This window comes from Felis catus, chromosome C1 (assembly GCF_018350175.1).
Source record: "Felis catus isolate Fca126 chromosome C1, F.catus_Fca126_mat1.0, whole genome shotgun sequence".
In the NCBI taxonomy this organism is placed as follows: Eukaryota; Metazoa; Chordata; class Mammalia; order Carnivora; family Felidae; genus Felis; species Felis catus.
This window is the reverse complement of record NC_058375.1, coordinates 166260682-166285013: the sequence shown is the minus strand read 5'-3', so window position 1 is coordinate 166285013 and position 24332 is coordinate 166260682. Positions and strand designations below refer to the sequence as shown.

At 40.4% G+C, this 24332-nt stretch overlaps 1 protein-coding gene across 19 annotated transcripts in view; it reads right to left on the bottom strand.

Annotated features, from left to right (window-relative positions):
* The window catches only part of OSBPL6 (oxysterol binding protein like 6), a 214517-nt gene that overhangs the window by 69642 nt on the left and 120543 nt on the right, over positions 1–24332 (bottom strand). For 18 of the 19 annotated variants that reach the window (XM_023259488.2, XM_023259490.2, XM_023259487.2 and 15 more), the window contains 2 exons: positions 23517–23735; positions 2979–3071 (listed from right to left, as the gene is read on the bottom strand). In XM_023259488.2, the coding sequence (XP_023115256.1) occupies positions 2979–3071; positions 23517–23618 (195 nt within the window). In that variant the 5' untranslated portion in view covers positions 23619–23735. Of the gene's footprint in view, positions 1–2978; positions 3072–23516; positions 23776–24332 lie in introns of all 19 variants that reach the window. The other variant, XM_023259489.2, reaches the window with a different exon arrangement.

Genomic DNA, 24332 nt, shown 5'->3' with positions numbered 1-24332 from the left:
TACTTTTAATCTAATAACAACAACTAAAATCAGAAAGTAACCTAGTAACAGCTCTCGTCTGTTCATTTGAGACACTTCCTTTCTCAAGGGTATACTCCAGAGGCATGAGTGTCGGGGATGGGGGTGGGGTGCTATATCGCCAAACTAAGAATTTCAACAAATCCTGAGACAGGACAATGTATACTTCAAACAATGTTCTTCTACTGTCAACCAGGGCCCAGGAAGTCCATCTCTTCTCAAAGGGATGGTGAGATGCTCTGGTATCTGGAATGGATGGGACCCTCTGATTTCATGAGGCCCTGAGCAATGTGGTATTAATACAAAACACAACAACAATAGTATAGTCCTACAGCACAATCCAAGCGGGTAACAGTGTAGGAGAGTAATGGGAAGTGGATACAGCTGGTGCCCTACCTAGATGCCTGTAAGAGCCCAGTGGATCCACGCCCCAGCGGTAGAGGCTCCCTCCTTCTACCGTGAACTGCCTTTTACTGAAGCTGGGGCCATAGAGCCTGGGCATGAATCTCCCTCCTCCATGGCTGGGGCATCTACACCTCAGCATCTCCTTCCCTCAAGACTCTCAACTGCTGAAGGACACAAGAGTACCAACAGCTGACGGAACAAAAATCCCTGCCTCAGAGTGACAGCAACACTGTGATACAATTCATGCCCAGGGCTCACCGTGGAGTCGGGCTGAAGGTGGACTCTGGCCAAAACCACTTCTTGCCAGCACCGCACTGTCCTAACCTCTTCTCTTACCCTTTCTCCTGAGGGCTCTCCCATAATGAGCCACAAACACCCTAAGCCCAGTCTCAGGTCTTCCTTCTAGAGGACCCGATGTAAGAAAGGATGTAAAATAAAGTAACAGATGTGGTAAGTGCAGGGACAGGCTGGGGCCGAGGGTGCATTGGGGTAGGGAGGTGATAAACAGCATCTGAAGGATTCCTGTGGGCCTGACTTAGAAGAGTAGGGGTTTCAGCTAGGGCACTCCAGAAGGAGCAGACATGCAGCAGTGGAGGAGAGAAAGAGCATGGCCAGTGTAGGGAACTGTGTGCAGGTGGATGTAGCTGGAGTGTAAAGTGAGATGCCATGGAGGTTCGAGATGCAGTTGGTGGGGGACGAAGGACCCAAGCAAGTCTTGTGTGCGTTTGCTTATTATTATTATTATTAATTATTATACTTACTAGATCGCCAGTTTATTGTAAAAGGATACAACTCAGGAACAGCCAGGTGGAAGGGATGCAGAGGACAAGGTACGGGGAAAGGGTGAGGAAGTTCCATGCCCTCCGCAGGGGTGCCAATCCTCCAGTGCCTCCCCATGTTCACCGACCAGGAAGTTCTTCCTTATTTGTGGTTTTCAGCCCAGCAATTCTCCTTGTCGTTTCTGTGTGTCATTCTCTTTTCACTGTGTATCTCTCACCATCCTGGTCTCTGTCATACACCACCTATCTGACTCCGGACAACTAGCTTACTTAGGCGCCAAGTCTCAGTTTCCTCATCAGTAAAATGAGAAGAACGTCAATAGTCACCTCATCCAGTAGGCTGATTATGTGAGAGACTATATGTACTGATCCAATGTCTGAGACAAAGTAGATGCCCAATAAATGTTAGCTGCTGTTCCCATGGCCCCAGGATTTATTTATTCTCTCTCTCTGTTAGCTGCCTGTAAGAGAGAGCTGATATTTTCAAAGAGATTACCAGTTGTATTTACCAAGTCACCATTCTGTTTGCCATTCAAATAGAAATCAGATTACTTTCTATTTCTCTCTAAATTATTTTTTAAGTTTAGTAACCCCCTTTCCTTAGATTAGCAGTCTACTCCTGTCCAATAACACAAACTTCATAGCTTGTAATATCTTCTAAATATGAAGAGTACAAGCACATATTTTCCATACCACTAGGGTAGGAAAGTGTTCTTTCCTTAGAGGATTCTGTTTAACACAGGGAAAGCAAAGAAGACTCAGTTCAACATATTTCAAAGTCGTTTGGGGGAAATAAAGTGCTATTTTTATATCTGAACTCAAAATCCCCATGCAGTCTATTTGCTGAGTTTCTCCACAAGACAGGCAGCCCACTGAAGATCGCAGGAGTCGAGCAAGAGGTAGGGGTGAGCAGGATGGCATCTCCCCAGCTTTTCTTTAGGATTTTGCATTTTAGACATAAATAAATTTAGATGTTTCCCTAGTCCATGAAAGACAAGGCTGAAGGGAGGGAATGCTGGCTTCCATTAAATGGAAGAGCTCTTAATAATCTGCAGTGTTCTTCCAAGAGCTCACTGCAAGGCAAGCCAGATATAAGGAAAAGGCTGGAACCCTCACGTCCAACAGCCCCTCAGGTAGGTACTCTTTTATCTGCAGGTGGCCTAGCACTGAAATGGTCTAAGTCTCAATCCCTGCTCTGCTACTTTTTCTACTTTCTGCTAGCTTTTTCAGACGTTGAGCAAGTTACTAATTCTTGGTTTCCATATTTATAAATGTAATACATACCTCCACTGCATGGAGCTGTTTGCAAGGGTTATATTAAATGGGATAATATATTTAAGCACCTGGCACAATGCCTGGTGCACAGTGCAGGGGCCATGATGGTAACAGGTGGTGTTGCTGGTGGTGGTGGTGTTATTTTTTATTTTTAATTTTTTTCTGTTGGACCCAGTGATTTTTTTCTTCCTATTAGCTTGGCATAGAAATATCTGCTCATGTCTCCAACAGGGGAATGATAATACTTTCTCTTCCTTTAAACTCAAGAGTATTTTGGATCTTTGTAACCTTGCAAATTGCAGCAAAATATACTTTCGTCTATTCCTCCCTTACACAGGGCAGAGAAACCTTACATACTGGAGGCAGAAAGACGTGGTAGCACAGTGCTACAACAGGTATCACAGCTACCTCAGGGGAGTCAGGTGTAAGGGCTGTTTACGATCCAGCTGGCCCACAGCAGGCATCAAGCCGTCTGAGAAAGCACCACACTCCACCACTGACCTTGGAGAGGGGGACGGGCTCCGGTTCTAGCAACTGCCGACTTACAGAGGGTTCGGTGCTGGAGGAAGCAGTCCTCTCCAAGACGTGGATACTCTGAAAATAAATGGAAATACATCCCAGGGTGAGACAGCCCATTTTTCACATGGATGGACACGGGGGTGAGGTCACACAGTGAACTACAGTAAACACAGTGAGCCATGGTAACGATGGCAAGTTCCTGAGGAGACCAAAGGCAGCAGCAACAGTCAGAAAAATGCCAGCACGGGATTTTGTTTTCCCCTCTTCCAGATATGCTCTACAACAGCTGGTTTGTCTTCGAGAAAAAGTCAGAGATTGCACACATTTAAAAAACCACAGAGCATGCCTCAACATATTTATTACTTTACGAGAATGTATATCCACCACTTAGACAATTAGCCTTACATAAAAAATATCTGCTCACCTCTCTCTGAGGGCAACAGACAAAAGGGAGGTCTACATCAAAAATCCCAGAGCCTTAATACCACTTAGTCTCTAGAGTTTCTTACAATCCTTATGAAATCATTGTAATCGTAGTATCTTACAAAAATTCTTAAATGAGCAGAGAAGAAAATGATTCATCAAATACAAAACAGTAGATGTGTGTTATAGACTACAAAAAGGACTCACAGATCAGTGACTTTCCAACAGAAAAATAGCAAAGAACATTAACAGGCAACTCATGCAGGACATTTGAAAAGATGTTCAACCTCAACCTCAGAAGTATTCAAAGAAATGAAAACCAAATAATGATTTTTTTTTAAAACCATTAGATTCAAGAATAGATCAGATGGGAGAAAGGGAGTATAAATCGGGTGTGATCTTTCTAAAGAGGAGCCATTTTATTGAAAAAAAAAAAAAAAAACTCTTTGGAAAAAGAAGAACATGCCTCATTGACCTAGCAATCCCATAGCTAAATCTTTACCCTGAAGGAATCAGATTTGCTATACAAAGATATAAGGACAGACAGTTTACTATTATTTTACTATAGTAAAAAACATCTAACACATATGAGACTTATAAGGCAACTCCATGCAGTGATCGAAAATGACAATGTGGATCTATATCTACTGATATGGAAAAAATACCCCTGATGTTCTGTCAACTGAAACATCAGGCTATCAAGAGTATGTAGAATATGATACTATACATATAATCAAAACATGTTCCCTAATGTTCACAGCAGCTGCATAAAGGGGATAGAATTATAGGTATTTTTAATTTTTTCTTATTTTTTAATGCAATAAGTAGATATAACTTGTGTATTTGGGAAAAAGTATTTTCTATGGGGGAATAAACCTGAAAGATATCAAAGAAATAACTCAATGGAATTAATATTTAGGTGTAGGCTGAAAATGAAAAGTAACTTTTTTATTCTAGTGGGAACATTTCACTGTTTCAATAAATGAGGTCAGTATTTTATTTACTTATTGAGGCCTCTGTTTTTTGATATCTCACTGGAAAATTATTAGGTTAATATTTGCTTTTTCAAGAAAAAATTACACTCCAACCTGAGCCAAATTATTCTAATTTCTTGGTAAGTTTCCAAGCTTTTGGTTATTTCTATTACCTTGAGAATAAAGTGTCTGATTACAGATTTTGAAATCCTCCCCAAATGCATTTTTAAAATCATTTATTAGAGAATAATTGGGGTACCTGGGTGGCTCAGTCTGTTAAGCGTCACGATCTCATGGTTCATGGGTTCGAGCCCCACCTGGGGCTCTGTGCTGACAGCTCAGAGTATGGAGCCTGCTTCAGATTCTCTGTCTCCTTCCCTCTCTGCCCCTCCCCCACCCATGCTCTGTCTCTCAAAAATAAATAAATATTAAAAATTTTTTAAAAAAACAAAGAATAATTACAGTGAAAAGTTTATGAACTGTTCCCCATTTCTCCAATTTTGAGGAAATACAAGAAATGAGAAAAGAACAGATATTTTGGGGCCAAATATAAAGTTGGGCAGCAAGAATTCCTAATCTGACACCTATAGTGTCCAAGGACAATCTAAGCATTAGCTGGGACTCTGTTCTTCCCATTTTTGGATTTATCTGAATGAGCAGAGAAAAATGATGAATGTAGCTCAGTATCCATATTTGTGTCAGTGCCTTTTGTGAGACAGTCAAAAGCAAAGGCATCTTATGGAGTGAAAAGCTGGTGGTGTGTGTTCAGATCTTAGACAAAAAGGGAGCAAAAGACTCAGGACTTGCATATTGATATTTTGGATAGGATCCTATTCAAAACATATCAGCTAAATTTAAATTTTAGATGTATTCTGAGAGCATATAATTAGAAACTAAAATGAGAATTTTGTTGCTCTTGAAACAAGAATGTTATGGGGCGCTTGGGTGACTCAGCTGGTTGAGCATCTGACTCTTGATTTCAGCTCAGGTCATGATCTCAGGGTCATGGGATTGAGCCCCACATTGTGCTCAGCACTGATCATGGAGCCTGCTTGGGATCCTCTCTCTCCCTGTCCTTCCTCCCCCGCCCCCCGCCCCCTGCTCCCTGCCAAAACAAAACAAAACAACCCCAAGAATGTTATTACCTTCTTCTGGGAGATAATGTCCCCCTCCCAACTTTCATTTGATTTTTATGTTTTAAAATGACAAAACTAATATACGTTCATTACAAAAGATTCAAACACAATAGAGAAATACAGAAAAGGTCAAACATCCCATTTCTTTGCTGCTCATCACTTTACCCCTTAGCTTCTGGAGCAGTGATTTATCAAAAGGTAGTCCATGAACCTGGGAGTCCCTAAGGCTCTTTCAGGGGGTCTGAGAGGTGAAAACTCCTTTTATAATAAAGCCAAGAAGTTACTTGCCTTTTTAATTCTCATTCCCTCATTAATGTACAGTGGAGGTTTTTGGAGGATACATAACATGTGGTATTATAACATATTAAACAGAAGCCGACTGAGAATCTAGTTGTTTTCTACAAACATCAGAAATTTTTTTTACAAAAATGTAAAACATTATAATTCTCACTAAAATTAATTTTGGTAATATTGTTAAAAAATTTTTTTTTGATGTTTATTTATTTTTGAGAGAGACAGAGCATGAGTGGGGGAGGGGCAGAGAGAGAGGAAGACACAGAATACGAAGCAGGCTCCAGGCTCTGAGCTGTCAGCACACAGTCCGACATGGGGCTTGAATCCACGAGCTGTAAGATCATGACCTGAGATGAAGTCAGATGCTTAACTAACTGGGCCACCCAGGTGCCCCGATAATACTTTTTTAAAATAAAAAATGTTATTTAGGCTAGCATGTGGTGAGTCTATTTTATTTTTAAATATATTAAGGGGCGCCTGAGTGGCTCAGTCAGTTAAGCGGCCGACTTCGGCTCAGGTCACGCGTCGGGCTCTGTGCTGATGGCTCAGAGTCTGGAGCCTGTTTCAGATTCTGTGTCTCCCTCTCTCTGACCCTCCCCCGTTCATGCTCTGTCTCTCTCTGTCTCAAAAATAAATAAACGTTTAAAAAAATTTTTTTAATAAATAAGTAAATAAATAAATAAATATATATATATATTAAGAAATATTAAATTTTTATACACTTTAATTTCTAATACAGTAAATACAGACAGACATAATCCACATATACACAACTCTCTTTGAGGTCTTCATTAGTTTTAAAGAAGGTAAAGGGTTCCTGAGAACTGCTATTCTAGAAAAAATACTATAAAACTTTTGTGGTTATTAAAATGGAGAATTCTGACTTGCACCTAAGTTATTCTTTTCCTCATAAAGCTTATTTTCAGGAAAAGCATTTTTTAAAAAAACTAATATTTCAAAATTTACTTACAACTACTTAATCTACCTCAAACTCAATTATATAAATCTACTCATTAACAATCCCAAACTGTCCAGACACATCACATAAACCTGTAAGAGGAAACCAAATCATGTTTCATGTACTCTTCAAATATATCTGAGAAAACCTTCCCTAATTGTAAATTCTATAAAGATTAAAAAAAAAAAAACCCGTGAAAGTATTTTTTAAATGCATGAGTTGGTTTTTCTAAAAAAACAACCATGAGCATAAAAGATATATAGGTGTCAATGAACTCTGTCTGCCGGTGAAATGTACCTGTAATTCATTCATCCATCCATTGGTTCAATTAATCACCAAATAACCTATTGGTAATTGGGCCCCTGTACTGTGCTAGGAGCAGATGACAGGGTGGCGGAGAACAAAATAGACAAGAGAATTGCTCCTAATGATTATATTCTAGAGAGAGGTCTTATACCAAAGACCAAAAAAGGCTGAACAAATTTTTATAAACCTGCGCCTTAACCCTGTTCCATGCGGCTACTGCTTTTACTTGTTTCATATTGTCCAGGGAAATATCGTTGGCTTGAGCTTCTCTTTAAGGGCCCTCCTCAGCCCTCATCCTTGCAGGTTGCTGAGCAATAGAACACATATACATTGCCTCCCCCACCCCATCCCTGTCAAATAAACATGGTAAGGAAAGCAAAACTTGACCTTAGTAACTATGCAGGCAGGAAATAAAGGATTAACTCAGGAATTTAGCCAGGGGAAGGAAACTAAATCCTCTAATTTCCAAACCAAGCCACAGACCTATAGAAGATCAATTTAGGATATTTAAAGTATGATAAAAATGAGTTTTGTCTCTATAGACACCTATCTATCCAATTATTTATTATTGTCCCATGATAAAAAATTAATCCACTACCTTAAGAATTGCCTTCATGGTGTTTAAAGTCAAAAGCTTATCCTGAGGTTATATAATCACACACAACGCTTCATTATTTGTAGTGAACTATCTAAATACTTGAATGCTGCATTTTCAACATCGGCAGATAAAAAGAAGATAGTTTTCAAATTTAACCATACTTGGTGTTGGACTCTAGTTAGATTGGGGGGAACAAGCTCATATTCATCTTGGTATCCTGCCTCCTCTACTGCCAGCCCATCCTTGGCACAAGTCCTTGCAAATTGTAGCCGGTCAGAAATTTCTGGAATTTTTCAGTGCTCTCTGATTAATTTGTAGAGAACAGTCCCTCAGTAATTATTGACACATGATTAGGCATAAAACTGCCTTCTAGCTTCATCTTGGAATTATAAAAATCACAGCTCCAATAGGCTAGAACTTTTGAAAACATTTAAAGAACTTAACTTTTAAAATCGAAACATCCAGTGGATTAACCTCAGGGCTCTTGTTTATTCGATTTAAAGCTATGGTTGGTAAAATCTAATGTAGCAACATCTTCAGTAACAAAAATGAATCTGTTTCATAAGGTTTCCCTTAAGATCATAATTTGTGCTATATACTTCTGTGTACTTTTCTTTACAAGGTGGCTATTTTCACATTCTTTCACGGTAATGCGGAAATACTGTCAAGGTGTTATACATATTAGATAAGGAGCTTAAATAAAGGGTTACATAACCCTTTTATGTATGTACGTATTTATTTATTTATTTATCTTTTATTTATTTATTTTATTTATTAAAAAAATTTTTTTAAATGCTTATTTATTTTTGAGAAACAGAGTCAGAGTGTGAGCGGTGGAGGGGCAGAAAGAGGGGGAGACATAGAATCTGAAGTAGGCTCCAGGCTCTGAGCCATCAGCACAGAGCCTGATGCGGGGCTCGAACTCACGAACCGTGAGATCACGACCTGAGCTGAAGTCGGACGCTCAACCAACTGAGCCACCCAGGCGCCCCTGTTAATTATTCTTTTAAAGTCAAGTTTCCTTTCAAATCCTAAAATTACAACTTAATTTTCAGGTCAGTGGGGTTTTTTTTAAAGACTCTTTTTTAGAGTAGTTTTATAAAAGTTCACAGCAAAACTGAGAGAAAGGTACAGAGATTTCCCATATACCGCTGGCCCATATACTACATAGGCATTGTCTCCCCTAGAGTCAGCATTCCCCACCAGAGTGGTACATTTGTGATAGTGATGAACCTAGCTTGGTTACAGGTCAGTTTTCTAGGGAACTTATTAGCACACGCAGAGAAGGTGGGAAGTATTACTTGGCTAAGCGTTATTCCTCCTGCTCAAAGAGAACTGATGTATATTTCACTTAAAGCCAGGAGTCCAGGACAAACATGCCACTACAGCTCTTTAATTTGGTAAAAGTTCATTCAGTGCAACTCCTGCAGAGGGGAACATTACTCTAACATGAGAGTGCACAAGATCTGAACAGCTCTCCTGGTTTGTTGGGTCTGTCCGTTTACTCATTTCATTTCAAAGACATATAGGAACTGCTATAACTATTTCAGGCCATGGCTACAAATTTCTGTATAGATTCACTTTTCATACAAGTTTAGCAGAGTAAAAAGGAGAACTGGCCCACCTCTCTCTAAATGTTAACTCTGCTGAAATTGTCCGATGATCCTATCTAAGCTATTTTTTTTAATTTTTTAACGTTTATTTATTTTTGAGACAGAGAGAGACAAAGCATGAACGGGGGAGGGTCAGAGAGAGGGAGACACAGAATCTGAAACAGGCTCCAGGCTCTGAGCTGTCAGCACAGAGCCCGACGCGGGGCTCGAACTCATGGACCGCGAGATCATGACCTGAGCCGAAGTCGGCCGCTTAACCGACTGAGCCACCCAGGCGCCCCTCTAAGCTATTTTTATAATCATCAACTATATAAAATATTTTCAAAGAAAAATACCGAAAATAATTTCTAAACCTCTAAAGGATTTTCTCCTTCAAGCTTTTGGTTGCTAGGCATGTGTCTCTTCTAGTGACACTGAATTCTAACACAGCAACACTATTTCAGTGATGTTCGTAACCTTCATGTGATAGTGCTGATGACAACGATGGTGGAGACAGTTAATATTTGGTGTTCTCTATATCCCTGTCTCCAGGTTTTACATGGATTATTTCATTCCATTTCCACAAAAAAGCCTTTGAGTAATGACTATGACATTTATTTTATGGCCGATTGAACAGGGAGAGGCACAGAGGGGTTAAATTAATGACACAGAGTCAGTAAGTGTTGGAGTTGGAATGTGAATGGAGACTCTACTCTGCATCCGAGCTTTTAAGTACTGCCTTCTACTGAAATTAAAGCTGACGGTAAACGGCAGAAACGATAGTAATTTCAAGCAGTGTATTCCCTCGAGACTAACTGAACACATCAAAAGCCATCCGCTTACCAGAGGCTTTTGTGGAAGCAGAGAGGTAGAAATGAGTAAAACAGAACAGGATTGCAGCACTCTTAAATATGGTACAGCCTTATGGTGTTTCCAAGTCAAGAACTAAGAGCAAGCCAGCTAGCTTTTCCTTCAGAGATCCAGTGTCCAATGCAGAGAAAACAATGTAATTTTTGAAGTCACACAGATGAGCATACCAACCCTCATGCTGCTATTTACCACGTGACTTGGGCAAATCATGAACCTCTCTCAGCCTCAGTGTCCTCTATCTATAAAATGGGGATAGTAACATCTACCTTAGAAGACACTGCAAATCACAGAGATGGCACCCAGTGTATGCACAGTGCTGCCCAGGGCCTTGCACACCATGGGCATTTAATAAATGGTAGCTAACATCCCAGTGGTAATGCTGTAAGAATAAATGTTTAGGAATTCTGTGCGATTTTATTGCCATAGAAGGATGTGTCCAAACACCCTGCTGGGGTGTGACATCTGAAAATAAAGAATCCAGGGACACCTGGGTGGCTCAGTTGGTTAAGCATCCAACCCTTGGTTTTGATTCAGGTCATGATCTCATCTTTTGTGAGATCGAGCCCTGGTCGGGCTCTGTGCTGACAGTGCAGAGCCTGTTTGGGATTCTCTCTCTCCCCTCTCTCTGCCCCTCTTCTGCTCACTCTCTATCTTTGTCTCTCAAAATAAACATATATTTTTAAGTGAAAATGAAGAATCCATACTTGACATGATCATCATGTTACCTGGTCAACCTAGTAACCAAAGTCGGCACTACTTTGCGAACAGAGCATCAGAACTTACTGAGGAAGCTGACAGAATGAGTGGAGACAGATGCCCTAAACACCTGCTAGCAGGACAAAGAGCAGCAGATGGATGCTGACCCCACACCACCCCGAACGGTGATGCCGACCCTGAACCTTGTGAATGGCTATGCGACCCCGCACCCCCTGAATGGAGATGCCGACCCTGCACCCTCCTGAATGGTGATGCCCACCTTGCACCCCCTGAATGGCAATGCCCACCCTGCACCCCCCTGAATGGCGCAGCAGAAGAGGCATATGGACTTGTCGCTGTCTTCTTAATAACTCCCTTCAAGGAAATATTATTATTGGAATAGCATAAAATATTAAAATCATGAAAGCCATAAGGCCATGACTGAATATGTAGTAATCCTACTACTTTCTTTATAGTAGCAATTGTCTTACTCTCACTGAAAGATGGAAGAATTGCATTAATAATAAATCTCTACATAAGCGCCACTGAAATGAATGAAAGAAAATTTTAGAAACAGTGGCTGGAAAAATTCCACACAGCACACCTGGAAAACCCTAAAGGGAGCAGTAGCAGTCACCACAGTCTTGACTCTGTGTGTGTACAAACATGAAAACTTCCTAAGAACCAACAGCTTTGGCCCCACATTGAAGTGGCCTATTGTTGGAAACACTGCATTGTAAGAAATGCCATCAGGACCCATCAAGTGGCCCATTTATAGCCGAGAGCATTTCAGCAATCTTGACTATGAAGTGGCAAAAGGCATGTGAATAAACAGCTTTTTAATTCCCATGATTGCCTTCAAGTAGCACTAGAAGCAGAACTTACTGCTTCTAGGAGCGGGTTTGCTACTCCCCTGTACTCTAATACTCACAAACACATTAATAAGATCACCGAAAACCCCAGCAACTATGACCATTCTTCATTGCAGCAATTGTAAATAAATGGTGAATAATGGAGACAAGTACTAGGTCACTTCAAGAGCAAAGGCTCCGGAACATGAAGAGTTAATATAAAAGGCAGGAGAGCACTTATGTGTGACTGGAAAAGAACACTAAAGTCAAGGTAATTTGTAATTTTCTAAAAGGCTATTCAAATGGCCCAGAACAGACAAAGGATTTTAGTAGGACAATCACTCACGTGATTTTGTTAGCAATAAAAGTAAAAAAAAAAAAAAAAAAATCCTATATGTATCTATTCAACATTTACATATGTATACTTAAGACAGAGTTGATTTGCTGTGATCACCCGTGTGAACTCAGAGCAGATATATCTATAATTTGCCTACATGTACCCATAAGTCTTTGCTGAATGAAAGAACAAATTAAGTTGGCATGAGATAAATACAGGTCGCTAAGAGGAGAAAAGCTGGCCCAGCTTCTGCCTCAGTACCTCAAAGATGGTTTTAAAAATTTGTTCCAAGTCTCCCCTGTAGCACATCCTACATATTCATTTATTTGTAAATCTTATGGAGTTAAGGCTTACAATTTTATTATTAAAATGGCTGACACTTATATTTACTCTACTCAAAATACTATTTAAACCTATATACATATGCACAGTAACTCACAAAATAAATGACTCACAAAATATGACATATATTTTTTACTATAGAAGCAATAAACATTCATTGCAGAAATGTGGTGGGGGGAACAGAAAAGAAAAAAGAAATTAAAACTACCACACCAGCAATAACCTCTTTCAATATCTTGGTATATTTGCTTTCAGCTTTTTTTTCAATTCATATATCCACCCAATTCTTAATAGCCAGTTTTCTTCAATTAACAATGTAACATTTTTCTCACAGCATGAAAAATTCTTCAAAAACATTTTCAGCAGCTGTGCAATATTCCACTGCATGACTATGAGATAGGTTATTTTTTTAATGTTTATTTATTTATTTTTTTTTGAGAGAGGGAGAGAAAGAGAGAGAGAGACAGAGGGCGAACAGGGAAAGAGGAGAGGCAGACACAGAAAGCGAAGCAGTCTCCAGGCTCTGAGCTGTGCACAGAGCCCAATGTGGGGCTCAAACTCACAAACCGTGAGATCATGACCTGAGCCGAAGTCAGATGCTTAACCGACTGAGCCACTGCTTAATCTCGGCGTCCTGAGATAGGTTTGTTTTTTTTTTAAAAGTTTATTTATTTATTTTGAGAGAGAAAGAGGCAGCACGGGGGGGGGGGGGGGGGGGAGGGAAGAGAGAGGGAGAGACAGAATCCCAAGCAGACTCCACGCTGCCAGTGCAGTCTACTGTGGGGCTCGCATCTATGAACAGCAACATTGTGACCCGAGCCGAAACCAAGAGTCAGACACTCAACCAATTGAGCCACCCAGGCACCCCAAAACAGGTTATTTAAATAACTTCTTGTTTAACATTAGGCAGTTGCTAATATTTTAATAGTATAAAAATACTTTGATAAAGGTCTTTGCACAAAAATCTTTACATGTATCTTTGGTGTTTCCTTGGAATACATTTCTTAGAAGCTGAGTTACCGTGTCCTATGGGATGACCTTTGAAAAGTCTTTAGATATGCATTACAAAATTTCCCTCCAGAAAAGTAGAATCCGCTAACATGCTAAGCAGTAGTGCACAAGAATGTCCATTTCCCTCAAACCTCATGAACACTGGCTATTATCACTATCACAAAATCACCTCTTAATTAGGATTTGAAGTCAAGAAGTCTGGAACTTTAAAGTATACAACATGCATGGGGCTTTCCTTTACCTTTGTGACAGTATTTTACTTAAAGCCTAGCCACTTTTAGTGGCTACTGGGCAAAGGGATGGTAAAATTTTCTATTTGTCAAAACTGAAAATCAAATAAAGCAGTTTTTGTAGAATTTATGATCCTTTGAGACCATGTTTTTATAGTCCTTCAGAAACACCTATAAATGTATCCTGTAAGAGCAATGCTTTCCAAATCTGGGTAAATAACAGTCTCCTAGGGAAGCTTCTATATATGACAGATTCCCAGGCCCCCTCAGTGACCTACGAATGAGATCCTCTGGGGTTCACTAACTGATTACACTGTGGCTCTTTCCATTTGGTGTTATGCCTAAGAACTGAACAGGCAGTGTTAATCTTGAGTCTGGCGACAAATCTGTTGCTATGAAAATGCTATCCCGAACCAGCCAGCTCAAGTAATAAGAGATCACTTCTTCAGTGAGACACTGATAAAACAGTCATAGAAAAATCAAAGGATTCTGCAAACACACCAGGGAAAGCAGTGGCCAGATTCTCAAATAATGCCGAGTTCTGAATTACTCGTGGATAATGAGCATCTGAATGACAGGTGGCAAATTTCTTTCCAATGATCTCAATTTTAGCACCTGTGACACAGACTGGGCACACACTGTAAACATCAAGGAGCGGTGACAGTGGTCTCCAAAGGGTGGGCACAGCAAGAAAACTATGGGGATGCTCATTTCATTTCACGGAAAAGGCTAATCACAGTTCTCAATGAACAAATGCTCAAAACTTCTCGTTCCAAAGGCAATAGGTGTAGTGAAAATACAGAAAATTCAGGAAAGCACAAAGAGAGTGATTCACCTTTGAGAACAGTAGGTCACTATAAAAACTATTAATACAGTGGTCTGTATATCATTTGGTCTTGCTTCCTCGGCCAATGAGGATGTAAAAAATCACTGTTGCTACGGAGAGAAAAAATGAGGAGGCGAACATAACTCAAAATAATTGACAAATGCTGCTTACAGAGTTTGCTTAGAAGTGAACAGAAGGCCCTTCTCCTGGACATTCAGCTTGTCAAACCTTGCAACAGAGCTAACAGTGGTGTGGTCAAGAACTTTAAGAGCTCCAGAATCAGGCTTCCAGGGAGCAGACCCTGTCTTAGGCTGCTCATTAGCTGTGGGGAAGACATTTCACCACTTTATGCCATAGTTTAGGTCTCTAAAAAAGGTGATGACTGGGGCGCCTGGGTGGTTCAGTCAGTTAAGCGTCCGACTTCAGCTCAGGTCACGATCTCGCGGTCCATGAGTTTGAGCCCCGCATCGGGCTCTGGGCTGATGGCTCAGAGCCTGGAGCCTGCTTCCGATTCTGTGTCTCCCTCTCTCTCTGCCCCTCTCCCATTCATGCTCTGTCTCTCTCTGTCTCAAAAATAAATAAACGTTAAAAAAAAAATTAAAAAAAAAAAAAAAAGGTGATGACCATCCCAACCTTCCACAGTGAGAACGCATGAAATACTAGCTGTTGCTGGTGTTGTTCTATTTGTTTATTCATGAACTTTGCCTAATATTCAAACTTTTCAGAACACCCAGTTTACAAAATGCATTTAAATCACAGAAGTTTCTCACAGTGTGTTTTTGTAAGAAATTATTCTTTTTCCCATTGACCTCAGTCCTAAGTCTTCGAAGTTAAGTTCCATGGGATGAATGGAATCCCAAAAAAGCTAAATTGGAGGTTTGGTATTAAATCAGAAAGCCTTGATTTTTTTTTTCCCCTCTAAGAGCTAGAATATTTTTGTTTGAGGTAATATTTTATTTTTTTCAACTCAAAGATGGAAATAGGTTTCATATTCAGCAGGTAGACATACTATATTTCAAAGCAGCAATTTGGTTATTTCATTTAATAAAGCTATTTGAAGAAGATGTGTCAGAGGTTCAGCTGGGAGAGACACATTCCAATTCAGTTCACATAGATGCTAGGGGATGTTTTTATCAGCCTGTTTGTCTAAGGAGAAATGTTGTTATGAAAACCCCCTACATAAAGTATAAACATTGATGAAGAACACTTTCACTTTCTAGTTTTTTAGGCACCTTCCTCACTTACAATGAAAGCTGCACATGTAGCATATGCTGCTGCTACCAGAACTGGGAGATTATGTCACCAGTCCATGGTGACGTGAGTCCCACAGAACCTCTGCTGGGGATACCTTTCACTCGTCATCCATGGACATTAACAGAAGGGGCCATGGTTGGCTGGGGGGTGTACTGTTGTTAATGATGTGTAGGAAACATCATTAGACACCCATGTAATTGACACTATTCATTAAGACCGACTACAATACTAAATATATATTTCATAAAAACTGGCAAGAAGATTAACTCCCAGCCTCTTATGACCTATTCATAATATAATTTTTTCCTTAAAAATTATTTATTTTATGATCTCTGAGCTTCGGCGAACTTTAAATCATTATAAGGAATGGCTAATACTTTTTTTCTTTGATTTTCCATTAAATTAAAAAGCCTGACTCATTTAAGCATTTGCAATATCTAACCTGGTAGAGCTAAAACAATTCACTGATAACAGACACTATCATCTGGTAATTATGCATTCCAAATCCTAAATTCTTAGAGCAATAGTGTCTGATTTTCTGAAATGACCTGTTAATGATACAAATAAAAAATAATCAATGGCTCCAAACAGAGGCCTCACCTTTATTTATTTTTATGTTTTGAGAGAAAGAGAGAGAGAGAGAGCAGGGGAGGGGCGGAGGGAGAGGGAGAGAGAACCCCAAGCGGGCTCCATGTTGCCAGCACAGAGCCTGATGTAGGGCTTGATCCCATGACCCTGGGTCATGACCTGAGCTGAAATCAAGAGTTGGATGCTTAACCAACCGAGCCACTAACGTGCCCCTAGAGGCCTTACTTTTAAAAATGCAGATCCTTGGGCCTAATCCCAGAACTACAGAAACTGTTTCAACAGGGTGGTCTCAGTCTCATATATTGTAAAAAAAAATTCTCTAAAATATGTAAATGTAAGAGTAATTATCAAAACAAACAAACAAACAAATAAAATCCAGTCAGCTGGTCATAAACTTAGCCTATTATATAATGTTACCTTAAAATAAGTAATATGACTGAGCAATAGTAACTCCTGTTTTTAAAAAAAAAAAGTTATTGGAGGTGTCTGGGTGGCTCAGTTGGTTAAGTGTCCAACTCCTGGTTTTGGCTCACGTCATGATCTCATGGTTTGTGAGATGGAGCCCCAGGTTGTGCTCTTCCCTGGTAGCACAGAGTCTGCTTGGGATTCTCTTTCTCCCTCTTTCTGCCCCTCCCCACCCCCGCCTGCTTAGAATAAATAAATAAACTTAAAAACAAAATTTAAAAAGTTATTGAAAACAATAATTTGAAAAGATATATGCACCTCTATGTTTAATGCAGCATTATTTACATAGCCAAGGCATGGAAACAACCCGTGTCCATCTATAGACAAATGGATACGGAAGATGTGGTATACACACACAGACACACATACCTACATACATACACAATGGAATATTACTCAGCCGTAAAAAGCATGAGGCTGTGCCATTTGAGACAACATGGACGAATCTAGAGGGTATTGTGCTAAGTGAAATAAACCAGACAGAGAAAGACCAATACCATATGATTTCACTCTTAAGTGGAATCTAAAAAAAAAAAAAAAAAAACCCATAAGAAACAAAGAAACTCAAGACCCCAACTGAATTAACAAACAAAAATCAGAATCAGAGGGGTGCCTGGGTGGCACAGTCGGTTAAGCGTTCGACTTCAGCCAGGTCACGATCTCGCGGTCCGTGAGTTCGAACCCCGCGTCAGGCTCTGGGCTGATGGCTCAGAGCCTGGAGCCTGTTTCCGATTCTGTGTCTCCCTCTCTCTCTGCCCCTCCCCCGTTCATGCTCTGTCTCTCTCTGTCCCCAAAATAAATAAACGTTGGAAAAAAAAATTAAAAAAAAAAATTCAGAATCAGAGATTATAAGTACAGAGAACAAACTGATGGCTGCCAGAGAAGAGTGGGGTGGGACATTGGGTAAAATGGGCAAAGGCCAGTGGGAGGCACGGGCTTCCAGTTGTGGAATAAGTAAGTCACAGGGACAAAAGGCCTAGCACAGGGAATACACTCAATGATTTTAATAGCAATGTATGGGGACAGATGGTAGCTACATTTCTGGTGAACATAGCATAATTTACGAAGTTGTCGAATCATTGTGTTGTACACCTGAAACTAATTTAACATTTTGTGCCAACTATACTCAAATAAAAAATAAATAAAATAAAATAAAATGTTATCTCCCACCCCCAACAATATTTTTAAAATGTGTGCAGGACACTCCCAATGCTTTGCTTTTGTCTGATGCCATTTCCTTCATAAGCCTCAAGTCATTTATTCCACCATATAATCACCATCAGCAGCAAGCAGAAAAGTCTGTGTTCTTAGCTCCCCCTGCCACCTTTGGACCATCCCTCTTCCACTCTCAAGACCTACTCTTCTTGGGAGACACGGAGCTCCCCACTATACTACTTTCTTTCTTTGTCACCTCCCAACCTCATGACTAATCCTTCATAGTTCTCAAGACCTCTGGAGCCTGGTTCCCAATCTGCCTCTCCATGCCAATCCCTCATTCATTTATTCATTCAAATATATTCTGAGCCATACCATATGTGAGGTATTGTGGGAGGTGCTAGGGGTACATTACTGAATGAAATAAAATCCCAGTTTTCAGGGAGCTTACAGGTCAGTGACAATCAAGAGAGGAAGGGGATACAGATATGAACAGATAAATATGTAACCTGTCAGGTCATGGTTAATGCTTTAGAGACAAATAAAATGAGGTACATAGACAATGAGTGATGAGGACATGCAGGGTAGGTCAGAGAAGGCTATGAAAAAAGGCTACATTTGGAAATGAGTCAAATGTATGAGCAAACCTGGGGATGCCTGGAATGAAAAGCAAGTGAGGCTAAGAGGGTCCAAAACATAAAGGCCTTGAGGTGGGAGCACAACTGAGGAAAAATGCAAGATCTAAGTGAAGGAGAACAAAGCAGGAAACGGAATCAGAGAGGTAGGCAGAACCAGATAATGAATGACCCTGTAGGCAATGGTCAGCAATTTAAGTATTATTTAGAAACAGATGGGGACCAATGAAGGGTTTGGAGCAGTGGAGTGGCTTGCTCTGACTTAGGTTTTGAAGGGATCACTCTGACTACTCTGTAAAAATATGACCTGTATGTCAGGCAACAGTAGAAGCACGGAAACCAGGTGGAAGACTATGGCCATCATCCAGGTGAGAAATGATGGTAGCTCAGACCACAGTGGAGAGGGAGGAGGTGGTAAGCAGTGGTCAGAACCCAGGTACATCTGAAGGTAGAACCGATAGGATTCACTGATGGTTTGGAAGCAGGTGTGAGAAAAAAACAAGAAGGATGACTCCTGGTGAGGTTTCTGGCTGTACCAAAAAGAAGGACAGAGTTGCTGCTTACTGAGATAAGGAAGACAGGGAAGGGGCAGATTTGAGAGGGAAATTAGGAATTCAGTTTTGGACATGTTAAGTGTGAGACGCCTTCTTTTTTTTAATTTTTTTTTTAATGTTTATTTTTGAGAGAGAGAGAGAGAGAGAGAGAGAGAGAGAGAGAGAGAGAGAGAATGAGTGGGGGAGGGGCAGAGAGAGAGGGAGACACGGAATCCGAAGCCAGCTCCAGGCTCTGAGCCATAAGCCCAGAGTCCAACATGGGGCACAAACCCATGAACTGTGAAATCATGACCTGAGCCGAAGTTGGATGCTTAACCAACTGAGCCACCCAGGCACCCCGAGATGCCTTCTTAACGTCCAAGTGGAGATCACCCTTGGTAACTTCAATATCACTGTGGTTGACTTGATATCCAGGATCAGGGCTGGCAATTCAAATGCCTTCTGGGGCCAGGCAGGAAACATATGTATTGAAATACAATAAGGAGAGGTAGGGGACTGTGGCTGATCACAGGGTATATGCCCCATCTAAAGGCGAAGCTACTCCTGAGCCCAGTTTAGTGTTGCCATTTGCAATCTGGGCTCAGTATTCCTAGATTTTCCAATTTCTTAACAGAAAGAAGAATCTGGAATAACAACTAAATCTTCGGAAAATAAAAAAAAGTTCCACAACCTACTATATTCTAGAAGTGTTCAGTTAAAGTTGTAACTCACTCGTTACATTAGTTGCCTGATGTATATTAATATACATTAATTTATTAACGCATATTGCAAAAAGAGACTGTGTTTAGCATTTCTCTAACTTCTTTGACAATAAGATTCTCTTTTTCATGCAACATCAAGGGGAAAGCATTCTTTGGCATACACTGGGAAATGCTGGTTTCTATGTAAAACCTAGATGTCCTAAGCAACTCCTTTATATCCTTTTTGAAAATTTTAGGGCATATATTTCTTGCAGCTTATGAATCATTATTGATCTCTCTCTCTGTTTTTGTCTCTCCCTCTCTGTCTCTCTTGCACACACACATACAGTTAATTTTGTTAGATGTTCTAACATCAAATATCAGTCTGGAATGAAATGTAAATGGAGCATTTACTAAAGTCTTCCAACTTGTTAAATACTAAGTGGAGTCTTGACCCTCTTGTGTTGATGAAGAAACACTCAGTGAAATCACAGGGACAACTGAATCACTTCATTTCCTAGCTCCTCTCCCTCCTTCACCTGTTGTGCTACATAATTTTGCCACAGGAAGGATAGCCAATTACTACTATGCACTTGGCAGATGTTCTTTGTTTTACTTATCTCTGAGGAAGGAAGAAGGGAGAGGACAAATAAATCTGGAATGGCAAATCTGTAGTACGAAGACAAGACTAATACCATTGCAGCCTTTAAAAATATTTTGTAGGATATATTAAAATATTTGAGGTGCAAGGCTTGTCTCTGAAGAATTAGAGTGTGTCTTCTGCTTAAAAGAGTTTGCAACACAGTTTAGGAGATCTGTACACAAAAAGATAAACAATATGAAAATGTCAAATATTGTCAAAAAGTTCTATAAAAGTTCAGAGAAGGGAGAGGGCAACATGAGGTCGCATAGTCAGTGGAAGTTCACGTGGGCCAGTCCTTGAAGCACAGGGAGGTATCAGGTCAAGATAAGTGTAGTGGGAATATTCTGTGCAGGAAAGACAAGGGCAGAGACAGAGATAAGGCAGTTTTAGGAACGGTGCACACACGAGACTGTACAGAGTAGGAGGACAATGGGACGCTGAGGCTGGATCAGATCTTGGCGGTCATGGGATACCAAGTAAGGAAATCCGACCTTAACTATGTTGGTAAACAAGAGTCTTTGAAGGGTTGTGAGCATAAATCTGCCATGTTCAGGAAATTCAACCTCAGGCCATAAGGGAGACAGTGAGGCCAGAGTACTCTCCAGGATGTTGGGTTGAGGTGATGAGGGTCTGGGCTAGCGAGTGGACAGTGCAAATAGAAAGAAATGATCACATTATAAAGGATGAAATAATCAATAAAATTTGTTCACCTACTGAATGTGAGAGAATCAAAGGAGAAAGGAATGTCTTTGACCCTGGGCCCACGAGAGAATGATTATCCTGACAGCAAACAGGCTTATATGTATTAATTTAAGATGCAGTGGTAAATAAAAGTAGAAATGCCCAATAAATTAATTAGTGATCTAGAACCAGAACTTGGGAATGACAGGCAATGTGCATTAAGGCATCGCTGAATTCTCAGCTATGTGCTAGATCATGTCCTATACGATCCATTTGCATGAATGATGGCCTTCATTTGCATAGATGTCAGTTAAACCAGAGAATGGTAACATCTAATGAAGACTAATTTATCACACCTCCTCTATGTCCCTTCACTATGAAAACAGCCACACACAAAAATAGGTGCATATAAAAACCAGTGCCTCATATTACATCACAGGATCACTCGAATTTCCGATTTCCATAAAAACCTGGATGTTAGTAAGTGATTGATATAAGGAAGAAAAAACAGAACTACAATTGTTCTTTATTCTCTCCCCTGAGAGAGATGAACAAGACACAAAACAGGAGACAGGAAGGAAGCAGAGAAGAAAGTATTTTGGGGAGAATTTGCACTGAGATGAACAAAAACTAAACTCTCCTTAAAGACAACAACCATTTGAACATTGTCTCTTACTTTTCTAAAATTCATTATCAATTTACAGTCACGCTACTTTATTCCCATCATAAAACTTGTCATTCACCAGCCAGCCAGGAGTCCCATATTCTTCCTTCAGACTCCCTCTGCAGCCTCGGGTCTCAGTTTTTCCCTGTTGTTTTGCACGGCGGCCCTGGAGCTCAGGTGCAACAGGCAGATCAACAATGCATGACAGATGTTTCCGCAGCCCTCATCAGTCTTTTCCATTTGCCACAATTCTCCAGGGTGACCTGGGTCGATCCCATCCTTCCCGCAGCAGCCAGGAAGGCCACACTGCTTAAAATGTCTCTTTGGTTGAAATGCCCAGGGCAAGGAAAAAATGGAGAAGCCATAACAAGAAAGGACAGAGAGGCAGGTAAAGGATAAACTGGAATTGCAAACTTAGAAAGCATCTCAACATGTAGTTGCTATTTAATATAAATGTACTTTCATTCATGGTACTTTTGCTTTCTTTTACTATACGAATGCAGTGCAGTAAATGTATAATTGGGTGTAATCACAGATTTAGTTAATGCTATAACTGCTTCTCATGAACAGACGTAGATGTCCTGTTTGAACTCTATAACGCAGGGCACCAGTGTCAAAAATATCTGCAGCAGAAATATCTGCCGTAGAATCTATGAAAGATACACATGTAAGGAATCTCTGATTCTTACAGATTCCCCATGAATCTCTTGCTAGAAATGGGAGGAGGGGGTGCTGGGAAGGTAGACAGACTGAAAGTTCCCTAAGGGACCCCACTCCCTCAACAGTGCTTCCCCACCATCTAGAAGAATGAATTCACACCTGGATTGGCTGTCTCAAGACCCAAGTCTAGGCTATGGACCATGAATGAACTCATGTTCATAGTGCTACAAACTAGACAATATACCTTGAACACACAGAATAGGGAGGAAAACTGCAAGAATAATTTACTCAGTGACTATCCTTCACAAGGGAAATTTTTATAAACAGTTAACTAAACCTGTTTACTGTGAATTTCCATTTACACAACAAAAAATCCTATCACAAGATAATGTCATAATGGCAAAGAGCAATACTGAGACATGTGCTGGGTAAAACAGCTGCCTGTTTGGGAAATGAAGAAAATCCATATGGCCGATTCCCCCACAACCTTGGCGCATAGAACAGCCACTGACGTAGCAACAAAGTACCTCCATAAACAAAAACAATGTACAGAATTGGCTCAATGGGATAATTAAACAAGAATTTATTTTCTCTATTGGCTCTAAGCATTACCTGAGCTCTCACTGCTCTTAATTCCCCAATGCTACGATTTTATTTGTATCCTAATTCCTGAATCTGACTGTTAACCAGATTCCACGAAACCCAAACAGAAGTTCGTGCGGGACAGGCCAGTGACAGACTTGTAGGAAGAAGGCCTTTGGCAGGCTCACATCCCTTTCCACCTCCACGAATAGACAGCAGAGCATTTAAGTTCTGAAGCAGTTCCCCCTCTTCAGGTGCCCAGAGAGGAGGAAAGCAGGGCTTCTCCTAGCCACCCTGCCTGTGGTCTACACTCTCAAAAAGGATCCTAAATAACAGAGAAACAAGAACAGGATCTTCATGGCATCATCACGTAGATCTACAGAAAACAGTGAGCCTTCCTGTGGAATAAAAATCTTCACAACAAAATTTCAGGATTAATCAGCAAGCCCACCATATCCTAATGGTACTGTATTTGAATAAGATAACAAAGTGCACTTTGGACCATATTCTCTTACCTGCCGACTGTCCCTATGGGAGGGTGTTGAAGAAGAGGCACTTCTGTGGGTTGGAGTGGATGTTTTATGAGCAGGGGATATGCCCTTCTCGTCTGAACTCATAGCTGCAGTTGGAGTCTAGTTGTATGCGCTTAAGACCATCCCAGTCGTGTCTCCAATTCACAGACAAAGAAGTAGATGAGTTTTCAGCTTCAGTTCCATTTCATGAATCAGGTTTGACTAGAAAACAGAAGGCAAATAGTGAAGGCGTCCAAAATACCTACAAGCAAAAGAAGCAAGAAAACCTCATGTAATTAAAATACAAATACAAAGTCATTATATTTAGGAAAAATACCAACACGTAGTGAGAGGAAGAACTCTGACACATTAGGAAATACTTCTTCTTCCTCTAGATTTTACGTGGAGGCTAAAGGTGTTAATATGAAAAAGAAGGCTGTCAACAAGGAAAATGGAAAGAAACCACATGCCAAGGTCATATTCTTCCCTACCATTCTCTTTGTTTTAAAGCAGATTACATGGTCCCTCAGGCCAAAGTACCCAAAGTACGTCAGTTTCTTCCCCTGAAAGTTAAATTTCCCTGCCCAATGGATCATAAGAGCTCAGCCCAGGTCTGTCTTCATTTGAGTTCAGCCAAGTCATGTATGTGATGTTAAATCTAACGCAAAACAGATACAAAAGGCAAAAGGGTTCACACATTTTATGCATTGTGTGATCCAGCATTTAGGAAGGATCAAGAATACACATACTCAGTTATTTGCACCTCAAGATCACAGCACATCTACATATGATTCTCAGCTCAGAAAACAACAAGCTTTC